The sequence below is a fragment of the Vipera berus genome (genome assembly GCF_964194415.1).
Source record: "Vipera berus genome assembly, chromosome: 1".
Classification (NCBI taxonomy): Eukaryota; Metazoa; Chordata; class Lepidosauria; order Squamata; family Viperidae; genus Vipera; species Vipera berus.
Window position 1 is genome coordinate 315,434,587 of NC_138202.1, and position 16,085 is coordinate 315,450,671.

A 16,085-nucleotide genomic window follows, 5' to 3' on the forward strand; every position below is an offset into this window, starting at 1 on the left:
GCAATATTCTAAATTGCTTCAAGAATCTATATGAGTCAAACGTTCCCTGCTGCCCTAATTCCTAATTCATTCTTCATCTCAGCAGTGGAGGAGCAGAACACACACTCCTTCCCCTGCTGTTCTTCATGTGCTTCTAATTTTGTGAGGGTTTTTAATGCCCCTGTTGGGATCCAGTAGTACTATATAATTTTAGCATACTGCATTCTTCATTTTGGGATACATGCTATTTGTCTTTAGCTGTTTTACTGAAATGTTAGGAAGCAATTGATTCTTGCAGAATGTTTTGTACCATATTTTTTAAAAAATGTACAACTAGGCACTTTAATTTCTAGTCATGCTTCCCCAAGTGATTGTTCTACTTTTAGCAAAATTGATTAGTCATTTAGCCAAGCTAAATGTTCACCTGATACAAAATTGTCAAAGTAGCTATGTGTTTATTTATAGGAAAAGAAGGACACAGAGAACACTTCAGAAAAAAATATGACTTTTTTTTAAAAAAAAAATGAAAATCATGTGTAAAATCCCAGGTCTCTGATTACTACCAGCCAATGTAAATTTATTCAGAACAATTTAATTTTTTAGTGATAAGTAATTGCTTCAGAGCATGGCTTAATATTCAGATTGCAACCTTTTTTACTTCTGGATTAATTAAGTCTGCTACTTGAGCAGAGGATGTGTCTGGTAACCCTATGAAACCCTATAAAAGTCATGTTTAGTTCTTTGGAGAAAGAGCTGTAATTAAATGAAACGAAATAAGAGTTTTAATAGGTATTTTACAGGAGCTAGCAAAACTTTGCAATCAAATAATTTTTGATTCTGGAGTTACAGTCTTAGACATTCTTTTTTCAAATGATAGTATATGGTATTTCAAAGTGGTGTAACATATCACAACTGTCACTGTGACCCTCCTATTCATCCACCTAAATGAGATTCTGGATTCTTTCCCCAAAGTCCTGCCTTTACTAGATTGCTGTCCAGCTTTTAATCATCTTGTAGGAAGAAGCCCAGTTATGAAATTGGAAAGCCAGGAGTTATCAATCACTCAGATAGAAGGCTGTTACTACAGGGAAGGAAATGCTTCTCCAGGACTATATCCCATCCCTACCTGTGAAGGAATAACAATCACAGTCCCCTAGTTTCTTCCCTATTAGTTTCTATCCTTCAGTGGAACGTATACTTGTAAAGAGCATAGGGCCTGGCTCTAAAGGACAGGAGGAAGAGCTGCTAGTAAAGGAATAATCAGATTGATATGGCTTCATTCCATTCCAAGGACCTAATTGGAGAAAACGTCTCAAACAAGCCCCTCCCTAGTTCACACAAAGCTAAAGTGCAGGAAGAGGGAAGTACATTCAAACTTGCAAGATTCTGTTACTTATAGCTATTCCAGTAAAAATAGTTGTTGTTTTTTTAACCTACTGTATGTGGTTTCTTAGTCTGGCCTAACTTTATAGGATTGATGATACTCATGGCAATACCAAACTGTTTTGATAGTCAGGGAGTAAGGCTGTTCCTTCTTTTAGTAGGGCATGCTGTAACTCCTTGATCTGCAGGCTTTTTTTTCCCTTGTGTACTTGGACTTGGCACCAAGGACAATTCTTGTGGGCCAAGTGGGTCCTTTAAAGTGACAGGACAGAACAGTTTTCTCAACCTTGGCAACTTTGAGATTCCCCAGCCAGCAATGAGGTAGTGTATCCATTTTGGGTCTCACTTAGCTTTTCAGTTTGGTCAGGAACAAGGAAGATTTAAGGATCTGACCTTTCTGATAATTTGCCTTTTTCAGCATGCATGCTTGGACACTCCTTTTACTTACACCCCCACCTTGTCTTTCCATTCCCTTTAATTTAATCTCAAAATATTTTTTTTTCCTGAAAAGTAATGAGAGGCAGAGAGAGGGATCCATCCAATTGAAAAATGAACACTCAGTTTTTAAAATACACTTATCCTAATATAGATTCTTCAGATGAAATAATTCCAGCATACTTATGACTCAGATAATTATCAGTGGATGTAATGTACTCTACCCAAAACAATCCTTATGCGGGAACATAAAGATGTGCCTACTTCTTGATATATGAGGTGAGATGTGAGGCAGACATAAAGCAGATAGACATGAGTACAAGAAGTCTGTGAAGTGTGTTCATTATAGTTGAAGCAAAGGGCTGAATGGAGTAAGCAGATTTCTGCTGGTCTTAATAGAAGAGTGCAGAATGATGAAATTAGTATTAATTAAAAGGTAAAACAGCAAAAACTGAACATAAGCAATAGTGTATTGTGATACTAGAGCAGGACAAGAGTATACTTTTAGGGTTGAAAGGCATTTTGAAAGTTATAAAGCAAGTTCATCCCCAGCTCAGCCCAGAGGTCTTGTAAGTATATCTTGTGTATTTACAAAGTGTTTTCTTTGGAAATCTTTGAATTACTATTTGCATGGTACTTAGTAGGACTCAGTGTGAAGAAAGAAAGAAAGAAAGAAAGAAAGAAAGAAAGAAAGAAAGAAAGAAAGAAAGAAAGACCTATCTAGCTTCTACTTAAATGTCTCCATTGTTCATGATGTATTTCTCTGTTCTACTATCAAGCAGCCTATAATTAAATGTGTAATACTTCAATCTGCTTTCCTGTTAGTTTCATGTTCACATCCTGCTCATTGAAGTAAGGAAAAAAAACATTTGCTCTATGTTCAGCATAACAGCTTCTCAGATCTTGTAGCTCCACCTGCTATCCTGGCTTTTGTATCTGTTGTGGCTACCTTTATGGAGAGGGAAGATACTTTGACCTCTTATGAAAGTGCTGGGATTCTACAGCCCTAGATTTGCTTTCAAGTAGATTGTAAGAAAAATAAAACTTTAAAAAGCAAATGCTAACTTGGGTCTAATTAGTTCTGTGTATGTATATTTTAGGACTCTCCAGTTATGCACATGGAACTAAAATGGTAAGTATTCTTTTTTTTCCATTCTAACCTGTTTAAAATGCAAAATACTCAGTGAAATCTTATACAAGGTTATTTAGAATTTAGCAAGGCTTATTCTCAGGTGAAAGTACGTAGGAGTGCAACCATAGCCTATTCTTTAAAAGTATTTATTTGTTAGCATTGTAGAGCCACCCATCTTGCATACATGACTCTGTGATTCTGGATGCTTTGCAACAATTAAAAACAACAGCAAGAATAATAAAAATATAAAAAACATAATAAATACAAATCCATACCAAAATCACTATTGAAACTCAATCAGCAAGAGAATACAAGCCACACATCTTGTTCAGTGCAACTACTGAAAAGCCTCACCATTACCACTGGACCCTGAAGTTCAGTGGCACAGTCATGTCTTTAGGCCCTTTCTAAAGGTTAGAAGGGTAGGGCCAATGTTAAGTGTTGTGGGTGGGAATGGTGTTCCAAAGGAATGGCAGAAAAATCATGGCAGAAAGTCTGTTTGCTTGGGTTGCTGATAGTATTTCTTAGTATTTCTTCTTCTGGACTAGAAGACTTCCAAAGTTCTATTCTATTCTATTCTATTCTATTCTATTCTATTCTATTCTATTCTATTCTATTCTATTCTATTCTATTCTATTCTATTCTATTCTATTCTATTCTATTCTATTCTATTCTATTCTATTCTACTCTACTCTACTCTACTCTACTCTACTCTACTCTACTCTACTCTACAAGATCCATAGCATGCCTCTCCTGCCAGATCAGATAGGATGGGTAGATGTAATTGTGAATAATTATTTTTGGAAGGAAGGAAGGAAGGAAAGGGGGGAGGGAAAAAAAATCCTTTGTCTATAAATTGTTGGAGCAGATTAAGAAAGAAACCTGCAGAATATTTTAGTGTTTCTCTTTGAATATATTCTACCGTATGTGCTTCCTCATCTCATAATTTTATTCATGGAAAGAATTACGTATGGGAGAAATGATGCTACAAGTCTGGAAAACCCAAACAAAATGAACTAAATAAACAAAACCACTGAAGTTCTATGGCATGGCATTCTCAACAGCTTCTTAATGAAAAAGATGAGTAAAGCAAGAATTTATAATGGATGGAAAGATGGATTTATAGCACAGTTAAATCCCAGAGATGACATATGCATATTACAAGTCATCAATCAAAAACAAACTGGAGGCAATTCACAAGGGACTTTGTAACAAAATGAAAACTGTAAGGCAATATCTAGATATCTGTCAACAGGCATTTGGACTATGTTAAGTGGTGGTTTCATACACTTGTCAGAGATGTTTAGAAATCCATATATATATATGGCATTGCTTTCAATGTTTTTCCTTTTAATCATTCTCTCTTATGCTGGTACACTCCAAATGTGTTGGGACTACAGCTACCAGAAATTCTAGCCAACATGCTGAAATTTCTATTTTGAGTAATGTGAAAGAAATCAAGCACAGGAAGGCTACTGTGCCTGAATATTATTAAAAATTGACTTGAATCAAGCTAACCATCTTTTATAGCATCCTAGACTTACTCTAGATAACCCCCTTTTAAAAACTCTATCACCACCAGTTACAGTACAGTATGTATATACAGTATCATCTTCCTTTTGTGTACAATGTTCATGAAAAAGAAAGGTTAATCTTTCTTCGAAGATGCTAAACATCGGAATAAGAAAAATCTACTCATTCTTCCATACAAAAGTGAAAGGAACTTCATATAAAATAAAACGCAATAGCTTGCTACTTTGCATGTTAGCTGGTCACTTTCAGTTTTCGTCCTGCTCATTTTCTCTGGGTGACTGAAAAGGACCTGCAAAACCCAGCAAACTAGCTTTTCCCTTATAGGGCCTAGAGCAGGAGTGTCAAACTCACAATGTCACATGATGTGTTGTGACGTATCGCGACTTTTTTTCCATTGCCAGCAATGGGGTGGGTGCGGTTTCACCATGACGCATCCGGCCTGCGGGCTGGAAGTTTGACACCCCTGGCCTGGAGTTTAGGAATGAAACAAAAATTTCTCTCCAATACAGTAATAAAGAGACAGACTACCTACAGGGCTTTTTTCCTCATAGAACGCTCAGAACGGAGTTCCGGCACCTTTTTTGGATGGAACCTTGTAGGGTAGGCAAGGGTTGTATGACATGTGTGAGTTCCGGCACCTTTTTCTTTTACAAAAAAAGCACTGACTACCTACATTTTAAAGTTCTAAATGCCCAACTATTTTAAGGATTGCCTTTGCTGAGATTGGTCTCCTGATGGTCTCTGTTCAACATCTGAAATATTCCTTCCTGTTATCTAAAGTTAGGTTGTTCAATTACCTTCTCATAAGTGTATCAACTTTATGCTCCCCTGCTAAGCACCTGCTTATACAGTATATACTGTTTTTATGCACAAAGAAAAACTTTGGCACTTCAAAATTCCATGGGAAGTTGTATACAATATTTCTGTGCTTTCCCTCCTCTTCATCCTCTTTTCACCCTAGATCAGGGGTAGGCAACCTCGGCTCTTTTATGACCCATGGACTTCAACTCCCAGAATTCCTGAGCCAGTTGAAGTCCATGAGTCATAAAAGAGCCAAGGTTGCCTACCCCTGCCCTAGATGGACATCTGATACTTCCAGAAAATAAGCATGAAAGTGAGAAATGCCTACCACCTTTGAGATTTTTCCAGTATGAAAGTTTTGGGAGGTAGGGAAATGACAATCTGCCTGTCATGTAGGATGCCTGGCAGGCTGACTGGTTGAATCCATCTGTTTCTGTCTGCTTGTTCATGACAAGCATGTACTGGACAGACTTTTGTTCATATTCCAAATTTCATTTTGAATTTCTGAATGAATTTTAATGCATTTTCTCAACAATATGCACTTTTAAACATATTTCTTCTTCAAATATATATTTTAAAACTTTTCTACACATTTTTGTATAGATTTGACAATGGAGAAATATGCACAAGTTGAAGGATAAATTCTAGGCCATGTATTAAACTAACTTTAGGAAATTTGTTGTTGTTAGCGGCGAAGTCATGTCCAACCTATCGTGAACCTATGGACAATGTTCCTCCAGGCCTTCCTGTCCTCTACCATCTTCTGGAGTCCATTTAAGCTCACACCTACTGCTTCAGTGACTGCATCCAGCCACCTCATTCTCTGTCGTCCCCTTCTTCTCTTGCCCTCAACCTTTCCCAGCATTAGGCTCTTCTCCAGTGAGTCCTTCCTTCTCATTAGGTGGCCAAAGTATTTGAGTTTCAACTTCAGGATCTGGCCTTCTAAAGAGCAGTCAGGGTTGATCTCCTCTACGACTGACCAGTTTGATGGCCTTGCAGTCCAAGGGACTCGCAGGAGTCTTCTCCAGCACGATAGCTCAAAGGCCTCAATTCTTTTGCGCTCAGCCTTTCTTATGGTCCAACTTTCACTGCCATACATTGCAACTGGGAAGACCATAGCCTTGACTATACGCACGTTTGTTGACAGGGTGATGTATGTGCTTTTTAGTGTGCTGTCTAGATTTGTCATGGTGTTCTGTACCAGCCTGCTACCGGCCTTGCAGAAAGGCAACCCCTGTACAAACGGCAGAGGCTGGAAAACGTCTGCCAAGTTTATTACACAAACAAACAACAAAACATGAAACAAGATACCAGAGCTTAGATTCCTCTATCGGAGCGGTTGCTTTCAGCAAACCAGTCCTCCCCCAAACACTCCCTTTATAAGAGTTCAGGGCGTGGCCTCCCTGTGCCTCCTTCCGAGAAGTCCCACAGCCTTTCTCTGCTTGCTCCTACTTGACTGCCTCCTGCGTCGGGCGTCCTTGAACAGGGCCAGCTGTGGGTCATCTTCATCCGCACTGTCGGGCTCGCACAGCTGAGTCTCCACCAAGTAAGAGGGGCCTGGCTGGGGGCTCTGCAAAGCCTCCAAGCCATCATCAGCAAGTTCATCTTCAACACCCTCCTCCTCCCCCTCGTCTGAGACATCCGAGTCATCCGACCCAGCTGCCGAGCCCACAGGCTGACCCTGAATCACAACACTATCCCGCACCGCAGGGCCCTTCCCCCGGGGCTGCCGATCCGGATACGGTCGGGATGGGAATTGTTCATGGAAAGCAGTCACCAACGCAGGGGCATGAACGGTGGTCGCGTCTTCCCAGGTGAAGTCCTCTGGTCTGTAACCTTTCCACTCGATCAGGTACTGGAAACGACCTTTCAGCCAACGGGAATCCCTGATGCTGGCGACCTCGTACTCGGGGGTGCTGCCTCCATCACGAGGTCCTGATGGGGAAGGTTCCGCTTGGCGGAGTGGACAAGCCGGTTGCTCGGGGACCAACAGAGACCGATGGAAGACGGGGTGCACGCGCAGGGAACGTGGCAGAGTTAAGCGATAGGCGACCGGATTGATGACAGCCTCGACTGGGAACGGTCCTAAATATCGGTGATCTAACTTTCTCACCGGCCGTGTGGACGGTAGGTTCCTGGTGGACAGCCAGACCCGATCCCCCACCGATAGTGGAGGCGTATCCCGTCTTGACCGATCAGCAAACCTTTTGTAATCGGCCTTGGCCTTCTCCAACTGACGTCGCACCAATCGATGGATCGCCTGTAACTCTGCCATGAAGTCGTTCGCTGCCGGCTCCGGTGAGTCCACGGGAGAAAGGGGGAAAAACCGGGGGTGATAACCCACATTGGCCAAGAACGGTGTCATCTGTGTGGAGGTGTGCTGCGAATTGTTAAAGGCAAACTCAGCTATGGCCAGATAGTTCACCCAATTGTTCTGTTGCAGATTGACGTAGCAGCGCAGATATTGTTCCAGGATACCGATGACCTTCTTGGTTCCCCCGTCAGTTTGAGGATGATGCGTGGACGAGAGGCAAATCTTGATATCCAACGCATGCATCAACTCCTGCCAGAAGCGGGCTGTAAACTGGGCCCCCCTATCGGAGACGACTCTATCAGGGAGGCCGTGCAGCCGAAACACCTGTTGAATGAACATACGACTAGTGGCACGGGCTGACGGTAAGCCGCGACAGGGGATGAAGTGTGCCATCTTGGTCAGCATGTCCACCACCACATACACTGTCATGAAACCAGAGGATGGGGGTAAATCCGTCAGAAAGTCCATGGACACAGCCCCCCAGGGTCTTTTGGGTGTTGGCAAGGGCTGCAGTAATCCAGGCGGGGCCCCTGTCGCTGACTTGGCCTGCCTGCATGGGATGCAGGAGGTGACATAGGACTGGACATCGTGTCGGACTCGGGGCCACCAGAAGGTACGGGAGACCAGGTTCAGGGTCTTGAACAGGCCAAAATGCCCCGCTGCCGGGTTATCGTGACACTGACTGAGGATGAGTCCCCTGAGTGGCCCTCCCGGAACATAGAGCCGGTCACGATAATACAAGAGTCCATCCGTGACCGTCCAAGGCGAATCTGGCCCCACCTCCTCCTTCCGCTGAGCCACCCACACCTCCTGCTGCTGTGCCTCCCGGATCCGAGCCCGTATATCAACCGGCTCCCGTACCGCAGCAAAAGACTCGACGGGGATCACTGTCCTGGGCAGAAGCTTGTCTTCCACTCGGGTATATTCGGGCTTCCTGGACAGAGCATCCGCTCTTTGATTGTGCCCACTTGGTATGTACTGAACCCGGAAGTCAAACCTCGCAAAGAAAAGAGACCACCGGATCTGGCGTTGGTTCAAATTCCGAGCGGTCTGCAGGCTTTCCAGATTCTTATGGTCCGTCCGGACCTCGATTTGATGCCGCGCTCCCTCCAGATGATGCCTCCAGGCCTCGAACGCCGCTTTGATGGCCAGCAGCTCCTTCTCCCAGATGGTATAATTGCGCTCCGAAGGGTTCAGTTTTCGGGAATGATACGCGCAAGGGAAAAGGGTACCGCTGGGCGTCGTTGCCTGGAGTAACACTGCCCCAATGGCAATGTCGGAGGCGTCCGCCTCCACGACAAATGGCCGTTGCGGGTCAGGATGCTTCAAGATGGGCTCCTTCATGAAGGCTTCCTTCAAAGCCTGGAAAGCCTGTTGTTCTGGTGCGTTCCACTGAAACCGGGTCTTCTTCTGCAGGAGCCGGGTGAGGGGGGCTGTCAAGGCAGCAAACCCAGGGATGAAAGTTCGGTAATAGTTGGCAAATCCAAGAAGTCGCTGAACATCCTTCACGCGACGCGGGGGTTGCCAACTCTGCAAAGACTCAACCTTACTCGGCTCCATGGCGATGCCCTCAGGAGAAATGCGGTGACCCAGGAAATCGATGGTCACCCGGTAGAACTGGCACTTCTCCAACTTGGCAAACAGCCGATGTTCTCGGAGTCGCTGCAGGACCTGACGGAGATGCTGATGGTGCACTTCACGCGACGGGGAGTAGATCAGGATGTCGTCCAAGTAGATCACGACAAACTGGTCCAACAAATCCCGGAAAATGTCGTTCATGAAATGCTGAAACACAGCGGGGGCGTTGGTCAGGCCAAACGGCATCACCGTGTACTCGAAATGTCCATAGCGAGTACCAAACGCCGTCTTCCACTCATCACCCGGCCGAACCCTGACGAGGTTGTAAGCTCCACGCAGATCCAGTTTCGTGAAGATCTTAGCCTCCCGGAGTCGGTCCAAGAGCTCGGGGATGAGGGGCAGCGGGTAACGGTTGCGCACCGTGATGGCGTTGAGTTTCCGGTAGTCGCAGCAAAGCCGTAATTCGCCTGACTTCTTTTTGACGAAGAGCATGGGTGCAGACACTGGCGAGGACGAGGGCCGGATGAAACCGCGAGCCAAATTCTTCTCCAGAAAGTCCCGCAATGCAGCCAACTCGGGCTCCGACATGGAGTACAAACGCCCCACTGGGAGAGGCGCATCAGGGACTAAATCAATGGAGCAGTCATAGGGCCTGTGCGGGGGTAGTTGATCCGCCTCTGACTCGCTGAACACATCAGCAAAGTCGGACAGTTCGGGAGGCAAGGAAACCCCTGGGGAACCCTCCACCTGGCCGGCACAGATATGACGGGAGTGGTCCACGCACTGCAAGCTTGGGAAGGTGACCAAGTTCTGTGACCAATAAATCTGTGGGTCATGCGCCCGGAGCCACGCCAGTCCCAAGACCACGGGGAAGTGCAGATCTGAGGTGATATAAAACTGGATGGCCTCCACATGGGAACTGATGGCCATACATAATGGTTGCGTGGCGGCCGTAATAGGCCCAGACAAGAGCACTCGACCATCGATAGTCTCCACTAACATGGGCGGATCCACCGGGCACTGGGGAACAGCCCATTTGGCCACAAATGCTGAGTCCATAAAGTTTGTGGTGGCCCCAGAGTCAATTAAGGCATGGACTGGAATCCCCTCTGGCTTGCCAGGAAGGATCAGACGTGCCTCCAAAATCAAATGCCGTGGAGGTTCACAGGCACCATCGGAAAGGCGTCGCTCGGTGTTGTGGGACGCCCGATCTATCACACCGTCTAGATCGGGCTCGGGGCGTTTCCCGACAGCAAAGTAGGGGACTTTCTCGGGGCAGGCTTGGTCACTGATGCCCGCTGACGCTTCTTTGGGCAAAAAGCAGCCAAATGTCCAGGGTCCCCACAGTAAAAACACAACCCCCCCGATCGTCGTCTGTTCATTTCAGTCACCGATAGACGAGACCTGGCGGCACCCAGCTCCATTGGCTCCTCCCTTTGAACTGGGGGCTCACGCACAACAGGGGCGGCAGGGGTCTGTGGGGTGGCACGGCGACTCCTTCGCTGCTGCAACAGAGCATCGATCCGCAGGCAGAGATGGATCAGCCCATTCAGGTCTGAGGGAATATCCACACGGGCCAGCTCATCCAACATCTCCTCCAACAATCCATCCTGGAAGGCATCCACGAGCGCAGCCTCATTCCAGGCGGAATCCTGGCTAAGCAGCCGGAAATCGCTGATATAGCCCTGTAGGGGGCGTTGACCCTGCCTCAGAGCTTTCAGGCGTCGAGTGGCAGTCTGCGTCTTAATAGGGTCCTCGTACATCAGACACATATGGTCACAAAACCCCACAAAGTTGTCCAACAATGGGCTAGGTTGAGCCAGCAGAGGCGTGCCCCAACGAGCTGCATCACCCGAAAGAAGGCTTAACACAAACCCCACCTTATCCCGGTCAGTGGGGAAATCAGTTGCTCTCACGCTGATAAAGAGCTGGCATTGTCCCAGGAAAGCAGGAAACAGTTCTGGAGTACCTGTAAATTTGTCCGGCATTGCAACTTGGCATTTTCTCCTGGGTGGGGGTGCAGCATGAACCTGAGCTTGCAGTTGAGCCACCTGAGCTGCCAGCAAAGTGAGTTGCTGGATGAGCTGAGCATTCTCGGCACGTAGCTGCTCCATAATATTAGTAAGGGGTGGGAGGCTGAAAGCAAACTGTTCTGTACCAGCCTGCTACCGGCCTTGCAGAAAGGCAACCCCTGTACAAACGGCAGAGGCTGGAAAACGTCTGCCAAGTTTATTACACAAACAAACAACAAAACATGAAACAAGATACCAGAGCTTAGATTCCTCTATCGGAGCGGTTGCTTTCAGCAAACCAGTCCTCCCCCAAACACTCCCTTTATAAGAGTTCAGGGCGTGGCCTCCCTGTGCCTCCTTCCGAGAAGTCCCACAGCCTTTCTCTGCTTGCTCCTACTTGACTGCCTCCTGCGTCGGGCGTCCTTGAACAGGGCCAGCTGTGGGTCATCTTCATCCGCACTGTCGGGCTCGCGCAGCTGCGTCTCCACCAAGTAAGAGGGGCCTGGCTGGGGGCTCTGCAAAGCCTCCAAGCCATCATCAGCAAGTTCGTCTTCAACACCCTCCTCCTCCCCCTCGTCTGAGACATCCGAGTCATCCGACCCAGCTGCCGAACCCACAGGCTGACCCTGAATCACAACACTTGGCTTTCCTTCCGAGGAGCAAGCGTCTTTTAATTTCTTGGCTACAGTCTCCATCTGCAGTGATCTTGGAGCCCAGGAAAATAAAATCTGTCACTACCTCCATTTCTTCCCCATCTGTTTGCCAGGAATTGAGAGGGCCGGATGCCATGATCTTAGTTTTCTTAATGTTTAGTTTCAACCCAAGTTTTGCACTCTCCTTCTTCACCCGCAACAAGAGGTTCTTTAGTTCTTCTTCACTTTCTGCGATTAGAGTGGTATCATCTGCATATCTTAGATTGTTGATATTTCTTCCGGCAATCTTAATTCCAACTTTTGATTCATCTAGCCCTGACTTTCTCATGATGTGCTCTGCATATAAATTAAATAGGCAGGGCGACAGTATACAGCCTTACCGGACTCCTTTCCCAATTTTGAACCAATCAGTGGTTCCGTGTCCAGTTCTCACTGTTGCTTTTTGGCCCTCATATAGGTTTCTCAAGAGACAAATAAGATGGTCTGCTACGCCCATCTCTTTAAGAACTTGCCAGAGTTTGTTATGATCCACATAATCAAAGGCTTTAGCATAATCAATGAAGCAGAAGTAGGTGTTTTTCTGGAACTCTCTAGCTTTCTCCATGATCCAGCGTATGTTGGCAATTTGATCTCTAGTTCCTCTACCTCTTTGAAATCCTGCCTGTACTTCTGGTAGTTCTCGATCCACATACTGCTGGAGTCTAGCTTGTAGGATTTTAAGCATAACTTTACTAGCATGAGAAATGAGTGAAATGGTGCGATAGTTTGAACATTCTTTGGCACTGCCTTTCTTTGGAACTGGAATGTAAACTGATCTTTTCCAATCCTGTGGACACTGTTGAGTTTTCCAAATTTGCTGGCAAATTGAGTGTAGCACTTTTACTCCATTGTCTTTTAATACTGTCACCTCCACTAGCTTTGTTGTTGCTCAGCTTTTCTAAGGCCCACTTCACTTCACATTCTAGGATGTCTGACTCGAGGTCAGTGACCACCTCATTGTGATTATCAGGGACGTTAAGCTCATTCTTGTATAGTTCCTCTGTGTAATTTTGCCACCTCTTCTTAATCTCTTCTGCCTCTGTTAGGTCCCTGCCGTTTTGGTCCTTTATCATGCCCATTTTTGCATGAAACGTTCCTTTCATCTCTCCAATTTTCTTGAAAAGATCTCTGGTCCTCCCTATTCTATTGTTTTCTTCTATTACTTTGCACTGTTCATTTAAGAAGGCATTCTTATCTCTTCTAGCTATTCTCTGGAATTCTGCATTCAATTGGGTGTATCTTTCTTTTTTTCCCTTGCCTTTCACTTTCCTCCTTTCCTCAGCTATTTGAAAAGCTTCCTCAGACAGCCATTTTGCTTTCTTGCATTTTTTTTCCTTTGGGATGGTTTTGGATGCTACCTGTTGTACAATGTTGTGAACCTCCATCCATAGTTCTTCAGGCACTCTGCCTATCTAATCTAATTCCTTAAATCTATTTGTCACCTCTACTGTATATTGAACAGGGATATGATTTAATTCATACCTGAGTGGCCTAGTGCTTTTCCCTACTTTCTTCAGTTTAAGCCTAAACTTTGCAATGAGAAGCTCATGGTCTGAGCCACAGTCAGCTCCTGGTCTTGTTTTTACTGACTGTATAGAGCTTCTCCATCTTTGGCTGCAGAGCACATAGTCAATCTGATTTCTGTGTTGAATGTCTGGTGATGTTCATGCGTAGAGCCATCTCTTGGGTTGTTGGAAAAAAGTGTTTGCTATCACCATCGTATTCTCTTGACAAAATTCTATCAACCTGTGCCCTGCTTCATTTTGTACTCCAAGGCCAAACTTGCCTGTTATTCCGCTTATCTTTTGGCTTCCTACTTTAGCATTCCAATCCCCCATGATGATAAGGACATCATTTTTTGTTGTTAGTTCTATAAGGTGCTTTAGGGCTTCATAGAACCGGTCAGTTTCATCCTCTTCAGCACTGGTGGTTGGGGCATAGACTTGGACTACTGTGATATTGAATGGTTTGCCTTGGATTTGAACTGAGATCATTCTGTCATTTTGAGGATTGTATCCCAGTATTGCTTTTCCTACTCTTTTATTGACTATGAAGGCTACTCCATTTCTTCTGAGGGATTCTTGTCCGCAGTAGTATACCTGATGGTCATCTGAATTAAATTCACCCATTCCTGTCCATTGTAGTTCGCTGATACCTAAGATGTCGATGTTCAGTCTTCTCATCTCTTGTTTGACCACATCCAGCTTGCCTTAATTCATGGATCTTACATTCCAGGTTCCTATGGATAAAAAATCTTTACAGCATAGGACTTTCCTTTCACCACCAGACACATCCACAGCTGAGCGTCTTTTCGGCTTTGGCCCAGTCGCTTCATTCTTTCTGGTGCTACTAGTACTATCCCTTTGCTCTTCCCCAGTAGCATATTGGATGCCTTCTGACCTGAGGGGCTCATCTTCCAGTGTCATATCATTTTGCCTTTTGGTAATGTCCATGGGGTTTTCATGGTAAAGATACTGGAGTGGGTTGCCATTTCCTTCTCCAATGGATCACGTTTTGTCAGAACCCTCTGCTATAACCTTTCCATCTTGGGTGGCCCTGCACGGCATAGCTCATAGCTTCATTGAATTATGCAAGCCCCTTCACCATGACAAGGCAGTAATCCATGAAGGGGAACGTTAGGAAATATGGCCACTTTATTTTAAACTCCAGGCTTAATGAATTCTCTGGCAGTGGCTTCTCTCCCTTCTCAGGATTTCGCTTGCTTTCTGAGACATGATGGCCCAGAGAAATATAGATGTAAAGGTGGATATCTGGAAAAATCAAAGGTACTGGACCCTTCTAAAGAACTCAAGTCATATGAAATACAAAATGGCTTTTAAATGGACTATGTGTTCCTATACCCTACAATATATCAGAAAAAGCCCACCGGCCATTTAATCACAGCCTTTTATCTCAAATTTTACACAAACAAGGCAAGCAATATTTTGAAAAACCCAGTTTACTTTAAAATTGGCAGGAGTAAAACTCAGTATGGAATTGTTTGTGCTAATCTGAACCGTTATTATTTTTCCTTTTGGCCAAATATTTATGAAGCATGTGTTTTCTTAGGTTGGACTTGCATAACTCCTGCCAAGATGTAATTTCCATCACTGGGAGAAAACAAAAATCCTTAAAAGCATGATATATGGATATGTTCTTTTCAGTCCTCTGTAAATAAGAGAGCAAAGCATTCTGAAGGTTGGATCTGCAAAATTGCTTTTTATGGACAGGGCAAAAACCCGAGGTGGATGGAATTTAAGAGTGCTTCCTCTATCACTTCAGCATAAAAGGAGAGCAATTTGGCATCAATAATACACAAAGGTTGCCAAAGCAGCCCCTGGAACACCATATTTAAGTACTTAAAGCCTTAGCTTTAAGGCTTAGGATTTAATTGATTATATCTGAGGCAAACAACAGATATGTTTTCGAGTGGCTTTTGAGAGAGCAGTCAGTACTCAGGTACATGATGATGTTCTGTTTATAATAAGAAGCAAAGCCCTCTGTTTCCTTTCACCCTTTCTCTCTTTCATTTCTTCCTATTAATGACCTTATGTTCACTCTTCCTCATTTCTCTGAATGCATCTTTAAAATAAAGTTCACTACATAGTCAAAAAATACATCTACTAGGTCTAATTCAAGGTGCTACCCCAAGGCTGGTATGGCTTTCCTCCAAAACCTGCTCCATCCCAATTTCCTGATGTACACCTATTGTGGGAATGGTCAGAGATAACTACGATCTATGCAACTGACCAATGAAGCTGTGTAGAAATCAGCTCTTAAGCAGTGCCCCATACTTGCCTTGTGTTTGCTAGTGAAGATGATAATGGCAGTGGTAGGAAACAGCTGGTTTACTACAATTATGTTATTAAGCCTTCGTAGCTGAGGAAAAAGCAGAAAGAGTAAAAAAAAAGAAATTCTGCAATTTCAGCTGGAAAAAAATCAGCTGGTTGCTAAGTGTGAATGCAAGCATAGAGGTTAAAGATGCAGAGTCATTGGGGCGAGTGGAAGTGTCCTTAGAATTAAATCTGACAGATGTCTAAACACAGAATAGTGACTGGAGTTTTGAGATTTTCCACCTGGAATGAGATACAATTTAACATCCAGATTTGTTCCAGCAACAAATGCGTCTGTTGTTAAATTTCTTACCATAATGCTATGACAAACCCTGGACTGTTTGTTAATTATTATTAGGTGGAATTCATAGCTACTAGAAGAAAGAACAAGGT

At 44.5% G+C, this 16,085-nt stretch overlaps 1 protein-coding gene across 1 annotated transcript in view; it reads left to right on the plus strand.

Moving 5' to 3' along the window:
• Positions 1–16,085, plus strand: part of MTA3 (metastasis associated 1 family member 3) — a gene marked incomplete at its 3' end in the record, with an annotated part of 141,139 nt that overhangs the window by 98,097 nt on the left and 26,957 nt on the right. The window contains exon 17 of the mRNA XM_081315101.1: positions 2,898–2,929. Within this exon, the coding sequence (XP_081171227.1) occupies positions 2,898–2,929 (32 nt within the window). The remainder of the gene's footprint in view (positions 1–2,897; positions 2,930–16,085) is intronic.